General features: G+C 33.5%; 1 protein-coding gene across 4 annotated transcripts; it reads left to right on the forward strand.

Moving 5' to 3' along the window:
- Positions 1-345: 345 nt before the first annotated feature.
- On the forward strand, positions 346-14,437 carry LOC134714880 (uncharacterized). 4 transcript variants are annotated; one of them, XM_063576536.1, is made up of 3 exons: positions 346-504; positions 11,980-13,491; positions 13,858-14,437. In XM_063576536.1, the coding sequence occupies exons 1-3, from the start codon at positions 502-504 to the stop codon at positions 14,242-14,244; spliced, it is 1,902 nt and encodes a 633-aa protein (XP_063432606.1). In that variant the 5' UTR covers positions 346-501; the 3' UTR covers positions 14,245-14,437. The 4 variants fall into 4 exon arrangements, with proteins under 4 accessions (XP_063432606.1, XP_063432607.1, XP_063432605.1 ...); XM_063576537.1 differs by lacking the exon at positions 346-504 and adding an exon at positions 972-1,099; XM_063576535.1 differs by lacking the exon at positions 346-504 and adding an exon at positions 1,733-1,765.

The following is a 14,437-nucleotide window of genomic DNA, read 5'->3' on the forward strand; positions in this document are numbered from 1 at the left end:
AAAAATTCGTTAGCCACCTTCTTCTATTTATATGGATAGTCGACCTTCGTATGGATAGAAACAAGTGCTTCTTTTTATATGGATAGTCGACCTTCGTATGGATAGAAACAAGTGCCCGTGAGTGTGACTAAAACAAACGCTTTAATGGACTATCACATATTAAGATCAATATAGAAAATACATAATTAATATCAAAGATCATCAAAGTGAGAATTATAAGTGAAGGATATTTGTGAAAAGCTATTACCAAAAGCATTGTATAATAATTAACAAACGAAGTTTATTATAATGATAAGGACAACACAATTTAAGATCAGTGTGGGGTTCAAATTGTTTATAAACTCATCCTTCGGAAGTGCTCCTTATATAGGAGGAACACATCAGTAAACTAAACAGTTAACTTGGATTATTCCTGCGATGTGTTGGATGGTACACATGTTATTCTAGAGCAAACATTTCATTTTGACGCATTGGATTTTTTTATTTATTTCTTGAGATCCAATGGTAAGTCATTCTGAATCAATTTTCTAAAAACATAGTATTAAAAATAAAGAGGAAAACAAAATTTATATATACATATCTACTTTCGTTTTCTCTTGAAACCTTTTATAACACAACGTATAATATTGGTGCCTCTCAGAGCTCTTGAAAGTACACCGGCTCTGTGTTACTAATGTCGTTAAAAAGAAATGCTGCATACCTTAAATTTATTTGCATGAGTGTGTTTTGACGAAAGTTGACTGTTTGTCCATTAAACAGGTAAAGAATGGATAAACGAAACAAAAATGAATTATATTTATTGTTTAAATTTGTTAACATGGTTAATTATAAACCCTTTTACCACTAACGGAGGGTAAAATTAGGCATATTTACATTTAAATTATTATAATTAAGTGACAACTACATCATCACGCAACTAACATAAAGAGTAAAATAGAATTTTAAATTCCCACACAACTAATGACCCTCTGACCCACAGGCACTTGTTTCTATCTATACGAAGGTCGACTATCCATATAAATAGAAGAAACAAGTGCCTGTGCTCTGACCTCAGATGACACAGACTCGGGAACATGATAAAGTATTCACTTGCTGACCGGTAAACAATATCTATATGTATCTCATTTAATTGTCTATGTCCTTCCGAACACTTGAATATTATGAGCGTCCATGTTAAAACAAGGATTCATTTGTCGTTCTAGTACACAGTAGTAATTATGTATATGTGTATAGTGTTATCAGTATATGTAAATATTTGCTTAATGTACTGTTAGGATTTTGTACCCTTTTTGTTGTGTCAATACTTAACATGGAATTTCTACAGAAAATCCACAGCCTTTCCCCTTGTACTCTATTTCAGTGGCGGATCCAGAAATTTTCATAAGTGGGGGCCCACTGACTGACCTAAGAGGGGGTCCGCTCCAATCACGCTTCAGTGATTCCTTATATTAGCAACCAATTTGTTTCCCAAAAAGGGGAGGCCCGGGCCCCCATCCCCCCCTAAATCCGTATTTGACAATTCGGTGCTTTGTAAACAGAGGATTATTCACTAAATTATTGCATGCAGTGCAAATATATCGGTATTTTTTTTTTATTAATATGGACCAATTCAAGTACACCTTATGTGGTGTGCTCGACTTTAGTGACTCAGCACGAGCAATCTCCCATGCAGAGTTGTCGGTCCTTGCTCTCTCTCATTGAGAGAGAGCAAGGAATGAGAGAGAGCAAGGACCGACAACTCTGCATGGGAGATTGTCAGCACGAGGTGTTTTTGAATATAAAGTCTGTTCTTGATTTTTTTGTAAAAACAATTTTAAAGGTGCACAGGTGTATCTGTACTCCGAGTAAAATGTGTGATGTAAACACAACCCTATGAGCCAACAGGTTATGATGAACCATAACAATACTCAATCATTCAACCAAATGGTTCGAACGATTTTTGTTCAGATTTTTTATCGGTGGCGGAATAATAAAAAAAAAATAAGATGGGGCTTTCTGACTGCCTTTCTATTCATGAAAAGTTTGTAAAATAAAGAACATACAAAAATGAGAGATTGATGACCAACCCGGAGAACATATTTCTGTATGTACTAGTATAGTTCGGATTGATTTACACTAATTTTTCAATATCCGAATATGTGTTGGAGCAAATAAACTGCCGAATTTCAAAACAATTACTCGGCTAACATGGTAAGGTTTAAGAAAAACTTTCTACTTCTGTTAGAGCAATATTGTGAAATTCAGCACCTATCTCTCGACAGTTTAGCACACCACACACAGTACCTTCCTGTCTAACAACTCCAAGCCCTATGCTGGTCTCAATAGATAAACGGTTATAACAATTTTCAAACTTATACAATTTAATTTTGGATGCAACACGTTTTCTAACTGGTCTATCAGCTCATAGCTGTAATTAAAAATTACTACAAATTGTTTTATCATGTTAAACATTTATTTAGTCTAAAATAAGGACAACATATTGACAAAACTTCAAAAATATGCGTGTCAGACGTAACAGACTATACGAGTTTTAACTTTAGCAGGGGTGTGTGTGTTCTTCAAAACAGTGTTCAGTACAACCAAACATTAAAAGAAGTATCCATATTGATGTGCAAAACAAAAATTGCAAGCGAAAGACAAAAAATATCTCCACTAATCATTAATCGCCGTAAAACGGAAACATTTGGCGTTACCATTTGAGACGCAACATCGTGAGTAACGTCATACAAAACTTGTCACAAATTTTTATACAACCGCAAACATGGGAATATTTTTGGTCGTATATTGGTATCACGTTGGCGGCGTCGTCGTCCGTAGACATGGTTTTCGCACCCTAACTTTAGTAGAAGTAAAAAGAAATCTATGAAATCTAAACACAAGGTTTATGACCTTAAAAGGAAAGTTGGGATTGATTTTGGATGTTTTTCTTCCCAACATATTAGGAACTAGGGACCAAAAAGGGCCCAAATAAGCATTTTTCTTGGTTTTCGCACAATAGCTTAAGTATAAGCAAACAGGAATCTATGAAATTTTAACATGAGGTCAATGACCAGAAAAGGAAGGTTGAGATTGATTTTGGGAGTTGTAGTTCTAACAGTTAAGTAATTAGGGGCCAAAACAGATCCCAAATAAGCATTTTTCTTGGTTTTTGCACAATAACTTCAGTGTAAGTTAATAGAAATCTTTGAAATTTTAACACAAGGTTTATGACCACAAAAGGAAGGTTTTGATTGATTTTTAGAGTTTTGGTCCCAACGAATAAGGGGCCAAAATTAAACTTTGTTTGATTTCATCAAAAAATAAATTATTGGGGTTCTTTGATATGCCAATTCTAACCGTGTATTCAGATTCTTAATTTTTGGTCCTGTTTTCAAATTGGTCTACATTAAGGTCCAAAGGGTCCAAAATTAAACTCGGCTTGATTTTAACAAAAATTGAATCATGATGGGGTTCTTTTGTTTGCTGAATCTAAACATGTACTTAGATTTTTGATTATGGGCCCAGTTTTCAAGTTGGTGCAAATCGGGGTCAAAAATTATTATAATAAGTATTGTGCAATAGCAAGAAATTTTCAATTGCACAGTATTGTGCAATAGCAAATAATTTTCAATTGCACAGTATTGCGCAATAGCAAAAAATCTTCAATTGCACAGGGTGCAATCAACAGTTTTTTTCTATGACGTCATATTTTGAGGGACCATCTATAATTGACCCTTAGTGGTGTTAATGTTAATGGAGATACTTGTATAAAACTAGATATCATTAGAATCAGAATTTTCTCTAGTTTATAATGAAATAAAAATAAATTGTACTTTTAATAGTACCAAAAAGTTTTATCCAGTGAAAATGGGAAAAACATTGCCTAATCTATGCATAAAAAACATGAAATCAGGCCATGTGCACACCCATGCAGACATGATACATGCACATTTTTCATATTTAAAACTGTATGAATTTCATAGGTTTTTACCTGGTCTTTCTAAAAATTTATGCTTCAGGCTACGTTCGCCTGCTCCGAAAAGAGCTACAGCGGGTGCAAATAAGTTTTGCACTTTTCACTGCCAAAAAAACAGGATGTTTACAGTTTGTCTCCCCTTAAAACATGTGTATTTAATCTAATTTTTAAAAATTATTTTAATCATTCAACCTGTTTTAATTGAAGCTAATTAACTTATTTTTACAATCAAATATAAAAAACATGATACTTTTTTACCAATTATGTTGATAAAAAGGGACTTCCCTTCAAGTCTATTTTTAGTCGGGGAATAACCCCTAGTTTTTTATACGAAACTGTTTATAGCACCCTTAAGCAAAACCTTGTATGCGATATATAAAAACTTCTCAGCTTTTATGAATCTGTACACAATACCGATTAAAATGATGTCTTACTTTAAGGATTGTGACCCCGAATGGTGAAACTACAGCTAATTTTATATGTCGCATAGTTGTGGTATTTTGGCCAGTGGCAAATAGTTTAACTGGCATATTCCAAACATTTCCTGTATCCTATTGTCATCAGTTTATTTAAAAAGAAAAAACATAAAATTGGGTTTCTTTTGAATAAATAGAATAAAAACTGTAAAATAAGCATAAATAAAGTTACTTTAAACATATTTTGTCCCTATTATTATATGAACTAAGTTGTAGCTGAGTTGAGAAAAATATTGAAATAGTGTATTTCTTATATATGATACTTGGAGCCTTTTAACTATAAAAAGTACAAAAAATATAAATTAATGAAAAAAAATCCATGTTACACTAATCAGTAGTACAGGCCAAAGAAGAAAAAATCAACACTTTGCATGTGCAACTTTTGGTTCCATATATAGGAGAGAATTAATAAAAGTATCATGACGTCGAAATAAGCTGAAAAACTTCAAAATTTGAACAGAGTCTGGTTTTCTTATATCTGGTTGCTATGTACAAATCTGTAATATTTGCATTAAATATACCAAACTGATGCTTTAGAATTAATGTACACATGCCATACAATATTTTTCAGAATTGTTTTAGTCCATTCACTAACACATTTCTATGTGAAAACCTCACTATATTATATGTTTGTCCCTTTAAGGGTGCAATCAACAGTTTTTTTCTATGACGTCATATTTTGAGGGACCATCTATAATTGACCCTTAGTGGTGTTAATGTTAATGGAGATACTTGTATAAAACTAGATATCATTAGAATCAGAATTTTCTCTAGTTTATAATGAAATAAAAATAAATTGTACTTTTAATAGTACCAAAAAGTTTTATCCAGTGAAAATGGGAAAAACATTGCCTAATCTATGCATAAAAAACATGAAATCAGGCCATGTGCACACCCATGCAGACATGATACATGCACATTTTTCATATTTAAAACTGTATGAATTTCATAGGTTTTTACCTGGTCTTTCTAAAAATTTATGCTTCAGGCTACGTTCGCCTGCTCCGAAAAGAGCTACAGCGGGTGCAAATAAGTTTTGCACTTTTCACTGCCAAAAAAACAGGATGTTTACAGTTTGTCTCCCCTTAAAACATGTGTATTTAATCTAATTTTTAAAAATTATTTTAATCATTCAACCTGTTTTAATTGAAGCTAATTAACTTATTTTTACAATCAAATATAAAAAACATGATACTTTTTTACCAATTATGTTGATAAAAAGGGACTTCCCTTCAAGTCTATTTTTAGTCGGGGAATAACCCCTAGTTTTTTATACGAAACTGTTTATAGCACCCACAGTAGTGTGCAGTAGCAAGAAATCTTCAATTGAACAGTATTGCGCAATAGCAAGAAATATCTAATTGTACAATTTTGCGCAATAGCAAGAAATTTTCAATTGCAGTTTTTATGAAATTTTCTTTGAAATTGGAGTTATCTTTCTTTATCCAGAATAGTAGTTGAATCCGTTTACAGTATATTGATTGATTGATTGTTGGTTGCTTTACGCCGCATTAGCACAAAAAGGCTATATCGCGGCGAGAGCTAACCGTTTACAGTATACAATGTATATTCACTTTTACTACCAACTGACTAATTAAAACAATCTTTACGCGTTTACCATTCAGTGATTAAAACCACTTTTTTACATTTTAATATTTTATGATGTATATAAACGAATAGGCTTGTTGCAAACTCCATTAGAAATTTGAATTGAGATCAGTTTTGGAAAAAGTGAAAGGGGGATGTCAACAGAAAAAATATTATTTGTTAATTTTTCTCATTTCAGATTTCATAAATAAAAAGAAAATGTCTTCAAACATTTTTTTGAGAGGATTAATATTCAACAGCATAGTGAATTGCTCAAAGGCATTTTTTTTAAGTTCATTAGAACACACTCATTCTGTGTCAGAAACCTATGCTGTGTCAACTATTTAATCACTATCCAAACTTAGAGCTGAATCTAGCTTGAAATTTGTGTCCATACTTGCCCCAACTGTTCAGGGTTCAACCTCTGCGGTCGTATAAAGCTGCGCCCTGTGGAGCATCTGTTTTTCTATATATATATATATATATACAACTCGTCTAAACATCAACCCAACAATGTTAGATCTGTAAATTTGCTTTCGCAAATTTTTGGTTCTTCCCTCGCCGGGATTCGAACCCATGCTACTGTGATATCGTGACACCAAATCGCCTGCACTGCAGCCGTCCCGCTAGACCACACGACCACCTGGGCTCTCAGGTGGTCGTGTGGTCTAGCGGGACGGCTGCAGTGCAGGCGATTTGGTGTCACGATATCACAGTAGCATGGGTTCGAATCCCGGCGAGGGAAGAACCAAAAATTTGCGAAAGCAAATTTACAGATCTAACATTGTTGGGTTGATGTTTAGACGAGTTGTATATACATTATGTACACAGCCATGTATCACCATCATTGATGGCGATCCGATGGATACATCTGTTGTAGGGTTGTCACTGACTCAGACGTACTTATATATATATATATATATATATATTGAGATCCATTTTGTAACATCTTGTGATCAATTTTATTTGGCAATCGCCAATGGCAGTCAGCAGGGTTAAAGAACATCAGTTGTTCGACCTGTTAGTCAAATGCGTTTTGTTTAAATATACTTTTTCACTCTTTTGGTCTTTTGGAAAATGTTGTTTGTGCTGTTTTTAGACCCTTCTACAACGAAATTTGTTTGACATGCACACGTATAAAAATTGCGGTTTTTATCCAACGCAGTCATAGGTTTGAACGTAGTTTTCAATTTAGACTCGTATATATATATATATATATATATATAACTCGTCTAAACATCAACCCAACAATGTTAGATCTGTAAATTTGCTTTCGCAAATTTTTGGTTCTTCCCTCGCCGGGATTCGAACCCATGCTACTGTGATATCGTGACACCAAATCGCCTGCACTGCAGCCGTCCCGCTAGACCACACGACCACCTGGGCTCTCAAAAAAAGAGCTTTCGGTGGGCATATGTTACCTTTCCTCGTCAGTTTTAATCTAGCGGCGTACTACAGTACATGATATATAAGGCATGAAGATGTATATATATATATATACAACTCGTCTAAACATCAACCCAACAATGTTAGATCTGTAAATTTGCTTTCGCAAATTTTTTGGTTCTTCCCTTATATATATATATACATAAGTACGTCTGAGTCTGATCTGTAACAATAACATCTGCATGCCTTATATATCATGTACTGTAGTACGCCGCTAGATTAAAACTGACGTGGAAAGGTAACATATGGCCACCGAAAGCTCTTTTTTGAGAGCCCAGGTTGTATATATATATATATATATACAACTCGTCTAAACATCAACCCAACAATGTTAGATCTGTAAATTTGCTTTCGCAAATTTTTGGTTCTTTGATGTTTAGACTAGTTGTATATATATATATATATATACAACTCGTCTAAACATCAACCCAACAATGTTAGATCTGTAAATTTGCTTTCGCAAATTTTTGGTTCTTCCCTCGCCGGGATTCGAACCCATGCTACTGTGATATCGTGACACCAAATCGCCTGCACTGTTTATATATATGTTCTTTAGCCTTACTTTAAGGTACAGAGATATGATGTTTTACTTCGAGATGACCTTGAGGTCATTCCAATGTATTGCTATCGCCTAAATTTCCATTATGCAAATTAGTTTTTTGAGTATTTAACCGATAGGATATTATCTAGTGCAAACTAACATTACTTATCGCTTGTTTTAAATTCATTTTTTCAATGGATACTCCTAAAAACTATTTTTTACTGAAATTAATAATATGGAAATGTTTTGTCGTTAGATATATATATATACATCTTCTGACATCAGACTCGGACTTCTCTTGAATTAAATTTTAAATGTGCGTATTGTTATGCATTTACTTTTCTACATTGGCTATATGTGTAGGGGGATGGTTGAGATCTCATAAACATGTTTAACCCCGCCGCATTTTTGCGCCTGTCCCAAGTCAGGAGCCTCTGGTCTTTGTTAGTCTTGTATTTTTAAATTTTAGTTTCTTGTGTACAATTTGGAAATTAGTATGGCGTTCATTATCACTGAACTAGTATATATTTGTTTAGGGGCCAGCTGAAGGACGCCTCCGGGTGCGGGAATTTCTCGCTACATTGAAGACCTGTTGGTTACCTTCTGCTGTTGTTTTTTTCAATGGTGGGGTTGTTGTCTCTTTGACACATTCCCCATTTCCATTCTCAATTTATGTATATATATAAACGAGTCTAAATTGAAAACTAAGTTCAAACCTATGATTGCGTTGGATAAAAACCGCAATTTTTACACGTGTGCATGGAAAACAAATTTCGTTGTAGAAGGGTCTAAAAACATCACAAACAACATTTTCCAAAAGACCAAAAAGTGAAAAAGTATATTTAAACAAAACGCATTTGACTTACATGTCGAACAACTATTGTTCTTTAACCCTGCTGACTGCCATTGGCGATTGCCAAATAAAATTGATCACAAGATGTAACAAAATGGATCTTAATATAAATTTAATACTAAACAGAAAAAAAATACTTGTGGCCACGATGTTATGCCACAAACGTAAGGTGTCAATATTTTTTTAGTACACCAGATCCGGATTTCGACAATAAATGTCTCTTCAGTGGTGTTAGGGATCGAAACGGTATTTGGAAGGCCATATAAAAAGTACCCTCATTTTTAGAAAAAGTACCCTCATTTTTAGATAGACTCTTTAATTTTAAGAGTCATTATAGGATGAACGGATCATATCAACCGGAGGTTAAATATGATACAAGTTCAAAAGAAAAAATATACACGAGTCTAAATTGAAAACTACGTTCAAACCTGTGATTTGCCACTTAGCTTTGCTCTAAATCTAATCTTTATAATGATACTGGTTGGGTATCTCTGAGTGAAAGAAGATCCAGACATAACATTATTAAATTTCACGAAATGTTTCATGATCAAGCTCCTAATTATCTTTGTAGTCTCGTACCTCAACAACTATATTAAGTCTATAGCTATAATAATAGAAGTGCATCTAATGTCCAAAATATGAACTGTAGAACTCTTTTATCAAAATTCTTTCCTAAAAATTACATAAATCGAGATGCTAAGAAAAGGCAAAATACTTCTCGCCAGACTCCGGTTGAATTGCAGTTGCTTAAATGGACACCTCTTCCAGAAAAATATTGTTCTTTCCAGCCTCTGTATTTGTGGGCAAGTTGAGAGCAGCAAACAATATTTGCTAGAATGTAAAAATTATAGCCTCATCGGGGCACACATCATTTCTACACTACCAATATATAAATAAGATTTGTTGTCTTACAAGTCATATTGGCGTTCACATGAAATTTTTTGCCATCTTTAAATGATTTCATTTTACCCTTTTCTAAAACTTAAAGAAACACTTAACCAGAGCTCGGTTCGAACCGAAGGTTAGAAACTTTGAAATAAAGTCTTGCAGAGATTCAAGATGCGGTGTTTGCGGTCAAGATACAAAATATTTAGAAACGGGTAAAATGAAATCATTTAAAGATGGCAAAAAATTTCATGTGAACGCCAATATGACTTGTAAGACAACAAATCTTATTTATTGCGTCACATGTCCTGGTTGTCTCGAAAATTATATTGGACAGACCGGGAATAGTCTCTGTGAACGGGTGCGAGTTCACAAAGAACAAATAAAACACCCACAATACAGAAATTCGCCAATAAGTGCACATCTTGACACTTGTGGTAAAAAGCATTTTCAAATAATGCCTATTTTTAAATGTAGACGGGATGAAGCATATAGGAAAGAGATCGAACGTTATTTCATAACAACGTTCCGATCGAAATTAAGGTGGTACCTAACACTAAAGGGAGATAACTCTGTAAAATCAGCTAAACGTTTTAATTACGTTGTGTTGTTAAAGGAATATCAAGCTTCTCAATGATCAAAATTAATGTTTGTCAAACTGCTATATAACCAGTGTAATTTTTCTGATAAAACGCTTGGTTCAAATTTTTTGATTTTTTTATATTTTTGTAAAAGGATCAAAGTAAATACTTTGTCAAAATTTTATGAAAATTAAACTAGCCAAATTAATTTTAGTGAAAGTGTTGGGTACCACCTTAAATCCAGAGAATTATTTAAAATAACGTCGAACAATGACGGAACGTCATAAACCTCTTTGACGACGTCGCCTATAGCGACACTACATCAGTTATCCTGAAGAGTCCCAATGGAAGGATGAAATCGATAGAATGGAACTGTTAACTTTTTAACTTGTTTTACTATTTTATTTAATGAATATAAACGTAAAAAATCATTGATACTATCTATGCAGACGAACCGAAAAATTGATTTAAAGCTTGCGGAAGAATGTCTCAAGTCGTTTACGATAACGTTTAGCGACACTCCCAGGAAGGACCGGTACGGTAACTCTGTTGTTATTGCGGGAAAATATGAATGGCTTCTCATATCCAATCTTTTAGAAAAATCAATTGTTTTATAGAAGAGTGTCCACCATGCACTTGCACTGCATTATTATTAGAATAGTAGATTAGAATGATATACAAATGGATGAATATTAATATCGTTTAAAACAAAAACAAACAGTTTATACTCTGGGACTATAATTGTATTAGTATAATAATCTCAGGTATACTGATGTGTATCACTACAATAAAAAGGTGATAACGGTGCTGTTGAATTAACTTTCATTTATTCATTATCCACGCACGAACTTGTCTAAAAAAAATGTTTCTGTACATTAACCCTTTCAGCGCCGAGACGTTGTTTTTTCACATGGTTACGTTGCCATACATATTTCAATGACGTTACTAAAATGATACATAACGTAACGTCAACACATTACCTACAAGCACATGCACGCTACCAGTTTCGGTATAGAGATGTGATCCTATTCTATGACATGTGCTTTTAATTTGACCATCCACAATAACTTGCGGTCATCCGATGTTCAGTATTTCAGTACTTTGATTTTCTTCGACATCTACCAAAACGAATATATAACAAATAACTTGTATTTTCTATAAAAGTTATTTGTTGTGTAATAAAAAAACTTTAAAATAATTTCAAATGAATTACATTACATTAACTTAATGTCAGTTGCACATTTTAACATGCTATGCTAAATAATACTACTGCACAGACAATGTAACTTGCGGTCATCCGATGTTCAGTATTTCAGTACTTTGATTTTCTTCGACATCTACCAAAACGAATATATAACAAATAACTTGTATTTTCTATAAAAGTTATTTGTTGTGTAATAAAAAAAACTTTAAAATAATTTCAAAGGAATTACATTACTGCATTAACTTAAATGTCAGTTACACATTTTAACATGCTATGCTAAATAATACTACTGTACAGACAATGTAATTCGGGTACATTTTTCAGTCTTATTTTCACCTGTCATTCAACCCAAACTCTAATTAGAAAACCCTTTGTTCATGATTACCTATGATCTCATCTATCCATGTTTTTTTTAACTGTAACACTATAACACCTCTTTTATTCTTTATAGATGACATCGCTTCGCCAAGTATTGCCAACAGGAAATACATTTCCACAAGATGAAAATGAAAGTTCCTCATTTACAAATTTGCTATCTCATTTCGAAGGCAGAGACACCGAGTTGCGTCGTATACTCCAAACAGAGCAACAAAATCTATTTGTTGACGAACAAATACGGAATGGTATTCATTTTTCTCAATCAGAATTAGACAGTTTAACGAATGAAGTCCTAGACAATGATGAACTTTTGCAAGAATTTGAACAGGTCAATATTTCTGACATTACAAATCTTGGACAATGTAATAGCGATGTAGACGAGTTTATTGAAACACTAGGAGCTACCTGTGAAGAATGTCTGACGTATGAAAAAGTTCGACGGATAACACAGATCCGTCCTGGAGATCACATTAGATTTCATAGAAAATTCGTTGGTGTGAATGTGTATAACCACCATGCCATCGTTACTGACGTGGAGGCTGGGCGGAATCAAAGAGTCAGGAAAATTACGTTGATTCATTTTCAGAAAGATATTAAACGAGAGTTTACGGTAGTACGAGAGACAAAAGAATTTGATATAGAGATGGAAGAGATTGACGTTGTAAGGTACCCGTCTCGTCCATTTACATCTGAGAAGATCGTAGAAAGGGCAAACAATATGGCCGACAAATTTGAACAGGACAAACATGCTGAATCATACAATTTCTTTGGAAATAATTGCGAAGAAAAATCAAATGAAATTGCGGTTGGTTCAAAATTTAGTAACCAAGTATCGTCAGTTGCGAATTACGTGAAATCTAGTATTTCATGGTTATTAAAGCTATTGCTTAAAGGTGCAATAAAAGTTTGCCAAAATATAAAACCATTTATAAGAGGGTTTGCTCATATAGCTGTTATAGCTAGTTTGCTTTCCATGGTTGATAGAATGGCAATTTTAAAGGACAAGTTACAGAAAGGGTTGATGTGTTTAAAATGCTACGAAAAAGAACACAGAAAAATGACGATATCACTTATATTTTGTTTGATAAGTATCGGTATATCAGTGATGTTCCATGTGTCCTGGTTCTATTTCGCTGTAAGTTCGGCTATTGCTGTTGCATTACCGTTTGTTTCTTCATTTGTTATGGACACAATTATGCCCCTGATACAACCAGCCTCAAAGATTCCAAAACCAGTGGTGAAACGGTGTAATATGGTTCACAATGGAGATGTCATTACCTTTCCTTATATTGGTCTAAACCATGAAGGTGTTGTAGCAAGAGTTTCCCCTTACAACACCAACGACGTGCACAAAGTAAAATTAACTCTTGTACATTTTAACTATCCAGGTTTCTTTGGCACTCGCACTGTTGTCAAAGAAGATTTTTTCTTTGATTTGAAAAAAGATTATGTTTACGTGTACGATTTCAGACAGGAAAACCCCTTTCATTCACAAGAGGTAGTGAAGAGAGCCTTAGAAAGATGTGGGGATCAAAATTTCTCTACTTTTTCTTACAGATCTAGTCATATGTCAAGACACTGCAAGGTAAGATACACAAAATGTTAATATTTTAATGTAGTTATTGAAGGTTTACTGTAGAGAATATATATTAAAGACAAACAATTTAAAATCTGTTAATGAGTAAGTTAAGACAATTCGTAAATAAAATAATACTTTAAATGCATTTTAAGCCCGGTTTTATTTAAAAAAAAACAATGGCGTAATGGTACATCAAAATCTTTACAAGATACAAGCCCGAAATATTTTTAATTACCAGGTTTTGGAATCAAAGGGCGAATACATTTATCGATAGAAAACGTAAATTTCCTATTGAAATTTTTATGATTTTTATATAAAGGTTGTCTAAATAAATACCCTTGCTGAGAATGGGTTTTTTGTTCTTTTTTTCAGACGGGGAAAACTGTGCTAAAGTCACTGCCATATAAGAGAACAACAGAGATAACAAATATTTCTCCTGGAGATGTTATTGATTTCACATATTGTAGCCTGTCTCACGAAGCTGTGGTTGTCAAGGTAGAATATCCAGAAACCATAACATGTTCGGTGGTACATTACAACTATGCTGGCATTCTCGGAACTAGGACCATAGTAGAGGAAGAATTTATTTTCAAACTTGCAGATCAAAACATATTCGTTCACGATTATACCGAATGTGATGTCTATTCACCAGAAGAAGTAGTTAGAAGAGCTAAATCACGACTCCGTGAACAAAACTTCAACACCTTCACAAACAGATCAAGTCATTTTGCTAAATGGTGTAAAATAAGAAGTAAATAGTTATTTTCATACATTTACCTGAACAAAACTTAAGATCAGTGTTTTTTGTGGTTAACAGCTTTCAATCTGTAAATTTAAATAGTTGTTTTTTACAGTTGTTTATTTTTTTGTTATTTCTGTCTTCCGTTATATATACAACTGCAATTAATGTCATTAGACAATGATACCTGTTCAGCAATAAAGTTTTTTCTGA

This window comes from Mytilus trossulus, chromosome 4 (assembly GCF_036588685.1).
Source record: "Mytilus trossulus isolate FHL-02 chromosome 4, PNRI_Mtr1.1.1.hap1, whole genome shotgun sequence".
Lineage (NCBI taxonomy): Eukaryota > Metazoa > Mollusca > Bivalvia > Mytilida > Mytilidae > Mytilus > Mytilus trossulus.

Excerpts from the sequence above, each read along its gene's own strand:
- LOC134714880 (XM_063576535.1), top strand. The coding sequence starts at position 1,745 with ATGGGAGATTGTCAGCACGAG. Across the intron at positions 1,766-11,979 it reads TGGGAGATTGTCAGCACGAG|ATGACATCGCTTCGCCAAGT; the intron begins GTGTTTTTGAAT and ends TATTCTTTATAG. Across the intron at positions 13,492-13,857 it reads ATATGTCAAGACACTGCAAG|ACGGGGAAAACTGTGCTAAA; the intron begins GTAAGATACACA and ends TCTTTTTTTCAG.